Raw genomic sequence first — 12,079 nt, 5'->3', positions numbered from 1 at the left:
ATGTACATATATAATACGATTTAAACAAGCTTTGTCACATCCAATCCCCAGTAATCCTCCAAATGATCTAAAATAGCCGGAATGCTGGACAGTGTGTTGAATGTCTTGCGCTCTGCATTGCTCATGATATCCTCAAACATAAACATCAAATGGTGATGGAAAATAAAAGAGTTTGTCCCGTATCCAATGGCTAGTTTGACATAATCTTCAATGCACTCCCAAGGTGTGTATTCATGTCCTGCAAACAAGGCTGGATTCTGCAGCAGACCTCTAGCAGACATGACACCATCCACGCCTGTCTTTTCGTACATTTCATCCGCATCTTTCAATGAGAAAATACTGCCATTGGCAATCACAGGTACATTGATCGACTCCTTGACAAGCTTGATTCCTTCAAAGTTGACAGGCTCTGTTGATTTCTGAAGTCTAGTACGTCCATGCACTGTCAAGAAATCGACACCGACTGATTCAGCTCGCTTAACAAATTCGTATGTGGTCCTGGATCAATTCATTAGGGCCACATCAGTGGTATCTGATTAACAGCAACTTACTTGAGGTCATCATGCACTCTGATCTTGATACTACAGGGTATATTCACTCGCCCTTTCACTGTGCGAATCATGTCTCTGACATTCTCAGGGTCTTGCATCAAATAAGCACCAATCTTTTCTTGATAAGCCCATTTCTGAGGACATCCACAGTTGATATCAATGCCTCCAGCGTAAGGGGATACAAGCTCTGCGGCATCTGCTAAATCGGCGCCATTGTGTGCTGCAAACTGAACTACTACAGGATCATCCAGGCTGTTTGTCGTGAAATCTGAGGATCGAGCAAACTCTGAGTTCTTGAAAACGTCGGCTAATATCATGGGTGTATAAACAATATCTGTGTTGTACCTATTTGCAAGCTTTGTTTAATTAAATTGATATTTTCTGCAATGCTTATACTTGCTTTCTCACTAATTCTCTAAATGCAAGTTTGCTGTATCGAACCATGGGAGCACAGACATTGATTCTCTTCTTGCTCTCAAGGATCTCTAATGGCGTAGTCTTCTTCTCAGTCATTCTGTCTTGATTTTATTGTGTGATGGTTGAAAATAGCTTAAAAATTTTGATATATCCACAAGTTTGTATATTCATCTCAACAAATTTTTTATTGGCTTTGGGAATTAGGAAGACCGACCCCAATGCCTCGAATTTCAGGTTCAGTGGATAACACTTGATTCAAGATTCAAGTATGATGAGCGAACCTCATGTGTCTCTGGCAATTATCTATCCTATATCCTACTAGCATATACTAAGCTTTACCTTTTTAATTGCCAGCCACCATTACCTGAAAACTGATATGGCACTTGAAATCTGACGATTCCACGATGCTTTATGTCTATATCGTCTTGAAAAACGCATTTACATCTGGTTTAAGAAGGTCGAAGAAATCAAGGGCGCCCAGAATATTGTTATCAAGACCGAATGATAGTCGTTCTTTTTTGTTGACATATCCTTTTGAATACTTGTATAGTATGAATAAAGTCCTGAACATTGAATCCCTTTTCTTGAATTGGCAATACTGCAACATAACTATGGAATTTCTTCCAGGATTTCCCATTTACAAAAGCTTGTGCGCGTACGCTCATGCGGCTATTTAGAAAACATATACACTTATATGGTATAGAATACAAAAGGGTCCTTGTTGACTAATTATCTCTACGCAAGCTCTTTGTAAAAGGCAAACAAAACAAACGCAATTAAAATCGGTTTTGGATGGCTACCCTAGGTTCTGCCTCCAGCTCTATTTTCATTAATATCAATCCTTACCTTTTACGATACCATACTCACTAAAAATTAACTTTTTGTTTTTTCAAGATACCATACTTCATAAAAACAGTTACTTCCGGCCTATAGCAAGTTTGTACAGAACTAAAATGCGCATCGAATGGTACTACTCTTGATAGTCTATTTACAATTTGTGTCTAAATAGGCTCGTTTTGTCACATATTTTGTAGGTTTCAAAAGAAAGCATGCACTAAATCTGTACCAGCTTACCCTGTGACAGTATTCATTGCATATACCCAAAACATACAATACGTATCGTTTGAGGCCTTAGCATAAGTTTTCATAAATTTACAGCATCCCCAATAGGTCAGCCCCTGCCAAATTGGCTCAAGACTAATTTTCGCAACAGTAGTGGCGTATATAAAACTCGTTTTGCGCGTTGCTATTAGCCATATCATTTCCTAAATTCATTTCATAGACTTAGGCACCGCATAGATATTTCAGTCGTCTTGCTAAAAAGAGCATGGTTTGCCGCTGTATGCTTCAATTTGAGCGTTGAAAACCCGGTTTTGGAAAGGAAACATCATTGTAGGTGCCAAAACAAGACCTCATTTTGTAGAGCAAATACAGAGGATCAAAATTTAATCAATAGAGAAGCCTGGGTGAGTAGTAGTTGGCAGCTGTACGGTTTATAGCGTCGAAACACTAGTCTTTTTATATTGTTGGTTTAATTTACACTTTCCTCACTTGATTATTTAACAACAACCAATAGAGCGATTGATGATATTCCCCTTATATGTTTAGCAACCCCTCAAAATGGGCTTATAATCTTCCTGACAAGAAGTCCTTTTTAGCATCTACCGCTACATAGGGCGTGAAAAAAGCTGCTCCCCGTTCTTGGTAAAATACACAGCGTAGCTTAAAGCCTTTGCCAAACCACAATAATGAAGCAACAAGATATCACCAAACGGTTTTGAATATAACGTTTCCCAATATCGCATCCATCGTTCTTACACTCGTAATCACTTGTAATTCATAGGTTAGTAGCCTCCAAGTCTAACAATACTGAGCTGGGCTGTTTGTTTCGTGTCTTTTTGTAGAAGAGATATTTCACATTGATGTCTGGAAGATGATTCGCAATTTAAAGATAACCAATGGGTCAATTCAGTAATGAATGTTTCATGAGCATCTCAGAAACACAAAGCAGCCTCCGTTCTGTCATGATCATTTCCTATGCCAACGTTTTAATGATGAATGCAACTCTAGCATTTTGCTTATGTATGAATGAAGGTCATGGTTTAACATTGGCTTATTTAGAAAATCGCCAATTTCTCATCAGTCATCAGCAACAACAGCCCATCCAACCTGAAATCCAATTACACTGTCGTTTTTCTCGCAACATTTCGCTATAGCATCATGCTACTTTTAAAGCTCTAGTACCAGTATTTCAAAACTTGAATTTGAATGGCCCAAATCTCGAAGCCGGAAATACTATTGTACATCCAAAATCCTTGATATGAGGTAAAAGATAGCAACCCACGAAACTGAAGCTTGTAGGAAATCAATGATAAACAACGCATGTTTGGCGGGACATTTGATATTGCTGGGAGAATCCTGTGCCTAGTATACAGCTGTGTAGTACCTACTATTATACAATTTTTTTTTCTTTTTTTTTACCATATAATAAATTTAAGAGACATCCCTCATATAAAAGCATTTAATGGATGCTAGATCAAATGGTTGCACCTTGTCTTGCTTTAGAATATATAAAAGAATTCAAATTGTAACTGTTTAGATACCCTTTTATTTCTAAAACGGAACAGTTTTAAATGACAAATCAATAGGAAATCAACTAGTTGTAGACCTTCGTTGCTTCAACCTCTTAGCCAATCAGATTGCTTGAAAACTCCGCTAACCTAAAAAAAATTGCGAGGGTTTCCCCCTATTTTGATGTGAGGCAAAATTTTAAGCGCCGCTAGGTATATCAAATATAGCAGTGTGCGCTGTCATCAAACTTCCCCCAGGTGCTAGAGCATGCCTTACTTACACCACCTAGCTTTAAATTCAGGCATTGAGACCCTCAATCATCACTAAAGTAAGTAGCGATAACCAAGTGGAGGCGGCCTATCTACCTCCTAGCCTCGGATAAAGTCTTGTTGAGCTTCAGGGATAGGCACATCCACACAACGAAAAGAGGTATGCTTCGAAAGAAACATAATAATAAAAGAAGCGAACATAATAATTACTATAGGAGTACAGTAGTATATGTAGGCAAAAGAAAAAAAGAATGCTCACACGAAGTGAGTCAAAGGAAAGTATGTTATGAATAAAACATTAAAAATGTTCACGTTATTATATTCTTGTTATTGCAACAAAAATATATATATGAGCGATGTGCATGATAACAGTCTAATGATGTAAAACAACACAAACGTGCACAATTGCAGGAGCAACGGTAGCAGCAGTATAAGTGTGTAATACAACATGAAAACCAATGTTGTTTTCATGTGAAGCGACAGAGGCAACACAAACAACAATCCACGGTTACATAACAAAGTACCACAAGAGTAATACAATTATATAGCAGTGTGTCATGCATGTTGTTCGTAAATACGAAGCAACAACATTGCAAGTAGTATTTGTTGAGCTGATCATATCACAGCCAACAAAAAAGAAAGAAAAGGCAATAAAGCAAACAGCAGGAATACATTATCGCGGGAAAGGAAGCAATAGTACAAACGTTCAAAGAAGTTTTATATCATTGCGACCACAAGAAAAAAAAAAGATACTTACCACTTCTTACCACAGAATCACGACCAGAGATAGACCAGTGAACCAGCATACATCAAAGACAACAGACCGCAGGATAAGCAAACAGCAGAGAAAAACCACCGAAGCAATGATATACCATCAAAGCAGCCACCACCAAGTGTGCAGCCAGTGCACAGCAAAAGATCAGAAATAGATCCCTAGTAGAGTTATCCCAGGTATAACCACAGTATAAAACGCGTTAACATTGTATCTTACGTCTATTGCGCAGCTATCAATTATACTTCAATTCTATTTACAAAGGTAGCGTTATTTCATGAGTAGAAAGCTTGCAAGATATAATATATATATATATATATATATATAAACGAAAAAAGGAAAAAGGAAAAAATGCTAATAAAAGGCTGAGGCTGAAATACGTTACTGTTATCAATGTGTTAAGCACAAAGAATAAAAGGATTATTATTTGTAGCTTATAAAAAAAGTTCGATATTATAAAAACAAGAAAAGACTTATTTGAATAAGATCAGACACAAAAACTAAAGATTTATTGATGAAGAAGACAAGAGTTATTCTATTTATACTAACTTCTGAATGCCAAAGTAGCAATTTATCTTGTACAACGCTTATCACATCTAGTGAACCTCAGTATTTAGATAGCTGAGATGCACTTTACTTATCATAGCTTGTCCATGTTGTTGCACAACACAGACATATCTACCCATCAAGAATACCTTAATCTTTATAGACAGTTGTAGCCCTTCTGGCACAACAATCACTTATTACGACCATCATGGGGTGTGATTGAATACACTGTGATCAGGAGTGGTTCATTCACACGATGTGTGAGATAAGCGTGCATCTTTATTTTAGTATGTTTAAATGATTGTTGATGTACGTTTGAGCGCTTTATTAATAGAATCAAATAGCATGAATATGAATGAGTGCTAATTGATGAATTTTGGTTTTTAATCAAGTTGCGTTTGGGTAGCTATTTCATTATACTGCTAAGATGATAAACATTTCGTTCAATCTGAGCAAGCTATCAGACTCAAATTTGCATAATATCGTTGACGCTCTAGATATGAAATTACTGTAGTCGCGCATTTCCAAAAGGGAGACCTGAGCCTTCTCAGAAGTAGAATAAAAGCGTTTATCACTTAGATATTGATTTTCGTACAATGCAGAACATTGGGATCATCAGATAGAACCGTGATTTACTGACTCCCTTGGCAACACAACATACTACGCCTTATTTTTGGCCAAATTCTCTCCAAATTTAGACATTTTGAAGCACGAATAACTCATGCTACAAAGCGTTGTAGAAGCTCGGAATAGGGCCAAACGTTTCTCCTTGCCCACGCTTTACTTACTGATGCTTTATTTCAAAATGTTTTAGGTCGTTGCAAATTCATGAAAATCCTCATGATTTTCATGTGCACTAGTAAGGAAAAATTCTTGAAAATCGAACGATCGCGTTTTTTACCCAAAAAATGACGGCTTTTTCTATAATATATATCGAATCAAATTGATAGTAAAGATGCAACACAACACTAGAAGCTGTTTATATGAGACTTTTATATGCTAGATTTTGACATATTCACAGAAAACCTGTTTTCATATTTTTGAAAAATGCTCATTATTTTCGGTCTAAAAGCTGCATGTAATCAGCACCATTCGATGCGGCTTTTTCAGTTCTCTAAAGATGTATTATAACGTTGGATGTGACAACGATAGGTTTCATAGTTAAATTGGCAAAAACGTTCAAAGGATGTCAAATCAAGTCAAGTTTGAAGGCGAAATTACCCACTGCACAATTGCAAATTAAACTGCAGCAGTTACGGCTACCACGACGGCAGAATACTGGGACCAAATCTACTGGCTGTGACGTCGAATAGGGCGCTCTCTCATTTTTCCATATCCTCCTTTTTTCTTACCCTTTTTGCAAAACGCGTTTAATATCAAACCACATTGGTTTTGGAACCCTTTTGATTGAAAGTAACACTCTAGCTTCTGATAACGCGGTCTTGTACTGTTAAAAGCACTTGATACTGCTTCTTTTAAGTGGAATATAGCAGGTACCGTTCGACAACGAGCACAGAAAGACGTAGAACAAGCACTAATCGAATTTGTTTATTAGGGTTCGATTTTTTTCTTACCTGTTTGCCGTGGGCGCTGCTACCATTATTTCTTTGCTATCTCTGCTGTTTGCTTCTATGGTCTATTATGTCTGGTAACTGCTTCTTTGGTCTTCATCTCTGGCAGTTGCTTTGTTAGTCTTTGTCTGGTCTCTGGTGTCACTCGTTCTTCGGGTTTTCTACCCTGCTGGTGTTGCTGTTGCTGCTGGTATTGCTGCTGCTGTTGTTGTTGATGTTGTTGATAATCTGATGTTTCCTGGTCTCCTGTCTTCGCTGTATGCTAGTTCTCTGGTCTATCTCTGGTGATTGCCTATACTCTTCTGGTTTATCCGTGGCTGTGATAGGTTTAGTAAGCAACTTCTTTGGTCTTTAACTAGTCTCTGTTGGTGGTGTTCGTTCTTTGGTTTCTCTATGGTGCTGGTGTTGTTACTGCTGTTGTTGCTGCTAATATGGTCTTTCCTGGTCTACTGTCTTTGGTGCATGCTCGTTCTCTGGTTTACCTCTAGCTGTGGTAAGTGGTAAGTATTTTCTTTCTTCTGGTCGCAATGATATAAACCTTCTTTGAACGTTTATATTGTTACTTCCTTTCTCGTGATAATGCATTCATGATGTTTGCCTTGTTGCGATTTCTTCTTCTTTTTCTTTTGTTGGTGGTGTTTCCTCTGTGGTTTCACATGAAACAGCATTAGTCATTATGTTGTATTGCAAACTGATAATACCACTGTTGCTTTTGCAGTTGTGTATATTTGTGCCATGTTGCTTTACATCCGACTATTACTACCATGCACGTTGCTCATGTATGCATTTTTATTGCAACAATAACAACGAGCTTCTTTGAACGTCTTTGATGTTGTGTTTGTTACGCTTTTTTTTTGACTCGCATCGTGTGAGCGCCTCTCTTTTTTTTTTGCCTACATACTACTATACTCTTATAGTATTATGTTCATTTGTTCCTTTGATTATGTTTCTTTGAAGCATACCTTTTTTACGTTGTGTGGATGTGCCTATCCCTGAAGCTCAACAAGACTTTATCCGAGGCTAGGAGGTAGATAGGCCGCCTCCACTTGGTTATCGCTACTTACTTTAGTGATGATTGAGGGTCTCAATGCCTGAATTTAAAGCTAGGTGATGTAAGTAAGGCATGCTCTAGCACCTGAGGAAAATTTGATGATAGTAACAGCTATATTGCTATATATAGCGGAGCTTAAAATTTTGCCTCACATCAAAACAGGGGGAAACCCTCGCAATTTTTTTTTAGGTCAGCGGAGTTTTCGAGCAATCTGATTGGTTGAGGGATCGAAGCAGCGACGGTCTACAACTAGTTGATTTCCTATTGATCTGTCTAACGTTGTTTTGTTTTTTATAATAATAAAACCTTAATCAAATGGAAATAGAAGTATATAATCACACCTTTAATGTTCTTCAGAATGGACACTGTTCATGTCTCAATGAAAGCAATTTAGTTGTTGCATACAAGCATGCATCTTAGGGTACATTCACTTTCTCCTCAAGCTACTTTTTACAGTGTAGCAACATAGGTATATACCGTAATTGATGCTATTATTATATAGCTTGTACACAATTAGACCTGATTTTTAAATGTTTTGAGGGTTTTCAAACAAAAGCATGTGATGAAACTGTACCAGCTTACCTGTACCAATACTCATTGCGTAGTCCTAAGAGTTATGTGCTAAGAGTTATGTATTGTTCAAGACCTTTTTGATGTATCATTTCTAAACCGGATCTCCAAATGCGTAGGAACAATCAGTTCAAGCACAGATCATATCAGATCATAAATTTTGACATGAAACAGGATTCAGTGACGATCCGTATCATGGCATGTTCAGGATAATAGATACAATCTATTATCCTATCATCCAAATCAACCCATCTAATACCTTATCCTCACATCAAATCCCTCAATTCGAATAGTATGTAAACCCTCTTATTTCCAATGTAATAAACTATATTCTTTACCTGATTAATTGCTTACTCTTTTATATAAATAATTTATTTCTGATAAATCACTTCTTACTCAAATTTGTAGCATTAGTTCTCATGGATCAACACCACCCAATAGGTTAGTCCCAGTTGAATCGTCAACGTTCTGTCTGCCTTGTTGCTCCCACCTTTACCATCGCTAGCATCCGTAGCACTAAAAGAGAGTGTTGGTAGATGATGATGAGTTGAATGAGCGTCCTCTGAAGAGACAGGATACTATTACAGCCATTCGAGGAGAACTATATAGCTCCTCTCATCTTGCCCCTTTATTGTATCTCCCTCCTTTGCGAAGGAGGACAGCTATGCCCTGGATGTCACAATTCCCAACTGACGATAATTCATATAAGAAAACTATAGCATTGGGGAGCATGGGCCTGCTGGCAACGAGAGGGGTCCTCGTTGACAGATACATTTTGACAGTAGTGTCACTGAGTACCTGTTTAAGAACGATGATAAACCTTACGGAGTAGTAGATGCCAGACACTTTGCATATCTTCGTGTTGCGAAATGATGTCTATCTCAAACACAGCCAACAGTTTTCAAATCATCAAGTGCAAGCATCTATTGCTAACAATATTGATAGCAACACGAACACATGCTGGGCGAAGCATTTGATTATCCTCTCATCCCACATTTTATGAATGCATATTTGGGTTCGTCAACGTGAACAAGATGCAGCAAAGGCTGTTTCTATTGTCAGCTCAGAACATTACAATATTGTCACCAGACACAAGGAATTAAAAACGAATACTCTATCTGCTAACTAGTACCTCCTTTGGCTGCACAAGGCTCTATCTCCTGCCATTAACAAGCGGATCCAATGGCATCGCAACATTGTAGTTTTGTTAGCTGACTGCCAATGCCGCTCGTCAATTACAAGCAAGTTCTTTTGCGTTTGGCTCGTGGTCACCTACTTGTATCAACACGTAATGCGAATGTGGCTCCCTCTGAAACTTGAAAGTTGTCTATTTCAGACCTAATGTTTAGCTGTACTCGCCCCGTTGCTCTCTTGCAAAAGTGTTCAGAATGCACAACAATACTCAGAATGGACACTCCAGTAACAATGTAAATCAGTAACTTGCGTTGGGGCGTATGGAGAACAACTGGTGGTAATTGTGCAATCACAAACGCTGGGGTCGGCCGTCAAGATCAGAGTCATTGAAAAAACTCGCCTACCGTGCTCAAAATCGAATATAGGGAGACAAAAGTACTGCTCTAAATCCCGCCTTGTGAATGCATGCATCAATATTCAACTAATTTAGCAAGCACTTGTGAAATATACGATGTGAATCCAGCAATACTGAAAAGAATCACTCATACCTCATTCAGCTCTGCATTCCTTGTAGTAAATTCCATTATTTACAAAAAGAACATTGACATGAATGGTGCTAGAAATAGAAGAGATGCCTGTCTTAATCGTACACTGTCTGCTGGATACCGCCACTATGAACCGAGTTTGCGCCATAATAGAACGTAATCACTAGCCAAGATGATGCTGATAACCCTTTTCACCACGCGCGCATATAGACAAGATTAATGATGTCTGTGCTTCTACTAGTGTAGGTAGTGGAGAGTTGCATCGAGCATCTGAGGTCGAGATGACGCACCTGAACGGTCAATTTGCAACAATCAAAGGCTTAATAAAGTAAGCAATGGTAGTATTATAGTTGATATATGCATCTCCTGACATGTTAGCCAAAGGTAGACAACCACATTGAATTATATGAGCTCCTCGTTCAGTGTAATTTACATGAATTACAATGATTTTCAAGAATACAACTGAATGTGATGGGCATGTGTCACATCATTACCAACGGATTGGATTTTTGAGAGTCTACACCATTTTTTCATCCATCGCTGTTGTTTGCACTATGATCCTGTAATGAATCTGAAATGCAGACAAGTAAAAATTTATGCCTATGATGGTCATTGCCTTGTATTTCTGATAATACTAGTATTATGTCTTTAGCACGTCTGGGTGGCTCACGATTCTAGTTTAAGCTCATTTCCTGAATGAATTGGCATCTCTCTCTGACCATAGCTACGCATTTCTGGACGATCAGTATCTCAACAAATGCATTTATCAAGATGGTTCTTGCTGTACCTGAGTCAAATGCAAGGTTCATAACTTTTACTACTTCTATTTCAAATTTGTTTGGTGGCATTTGCCCTCCAGACCATTTTATAAGAAACCTGCCACGGAACAGGTACGTCTGTCGACGTTCAAGTCTTTACGTGTATACAGAAGTCCAGATGTTTCTCAATAGAGCACCATACAGCAACTTCATTAGAGCCATATCAAAACAATGAAGATGCTTAAACATCACGGAAGCGAAGAAGTGATCTTCTGAATCCCCAAGGGTCCTTTGTACCAAACACCCAGAGTCCACTGAGGTTGTCTCTGATTTACAGCTTCTTTTTATTAAAGCGTTTATTACACGGCCATCGCAGTTGTGTGAATTTAGGTATGGTTTACAGACGCGAGCTCGAGAAGTGTGAATACAAGGAAACACATGTAATCTTTGATTTCGATAAGTCCTCCCCCCCAAACTGTCGCTCAGAGGTCAACGACAGAGTCCGTAGACTGTTTCCTTGGCTCAAAATGCAGGTCCATTCACTCTTGACCAGCTACAGTGAGGTTCCTTGATATTTGTATGTTTGCGTGCTGGCCATCTCGAATTCCTATTTCAGACTCTAAGAGTGATTTGACAAAGAGTATTGCTAAGAACTTGTATTCCAATGGGCATTTGTAACCTAAAATAAAAACGCGAATATCAGCAATGGAAGTAAATTTGGTTTTGACAATGAATAGATATTTAGCTACTACATTTGGCTCGGCAAACTCGTAATTGCAATAATGACATGCCACACAAACTACTCTGATTGCATCAGTGAAGCTGAAAGGTGTTCAGATGTTGAGCAAAACGTATTTGCAGCAACGGCCTTCACTATAGCTCTATATGCTGGAACAGGCTGTCTCAAAGTATGGGGAACCCTCAACCAAGCCGTTGCAGCTTGTCGAGTTGGTCACCTCTTGATCGGATGCCCACATCAAGGAAGCTGAAACGTATTCAGACGGCAATTTAAAACGTATTTACAAGGCCTCCTTCTAGACCATTTAGAACCAAATACCAAGGTACAAACAGGCCATACATAATAGATGATGCAATAGAGAAAGAGACGAGAAATGGTCATATCGCAACTGGTAGGCTCACCAAGCTTTCTTCAGTTTTAATGTTTTTATGAAGAGGTCTTCAGTAAGAGAGAGGAATGTAAAATAAATACTTAACAATAAATGTTGGCCATTCTTTCGTTCCTGAACTCCCATTTACAATCCACCAACATCACAGCCTTCAACTACTCACATTTTGCATTTTCTTTAACACTCAAATTTATGAA

At 38.3% G+C, this 12,079-nt stretch overlaps 1 protein-coding gene across 1 annotated transcript; it reads right to left on the bottom strand.

The window, feature by feature from the left end:
• Positions 1-20: 20 nt before the first annotated feature.
• ATC70_004406 (uncharacterized protein) lies at positions 21-868 on the bottom strand (the record flags this gene model as incomplete). The annotated part of the gene is made up of 2 exons (XM_064823709.1): positions 21-498; positions 552-868. The coding sequence occupies 2 exons, from the start codon at positions 866-868 to the stop codon at positions 21-23; spliced, it is 795 nt and encodes a 264-aa protein (XP_064688534.1).
• Between the last annotated feature and the right edge of the window lie 11,211 nt (positions 869-12,079).

The sequence above is a fragment of the Mucor velutinosus genome, assembly GCF_035048745.1.
Source record: "Mucor velutinosus strain NIH1002 chromosome Unknown tig00001540, whole genome shotgun sequence".
NCBI lineage: Eukaryota > Fungi > Mucoromycota > Mucoromycetes > Mucorales > Mucoraceae > Mucor > Mucor velutinosus.
This window is presented reverse-complemented; position numbering and strand designations above follow the sequence as displayed.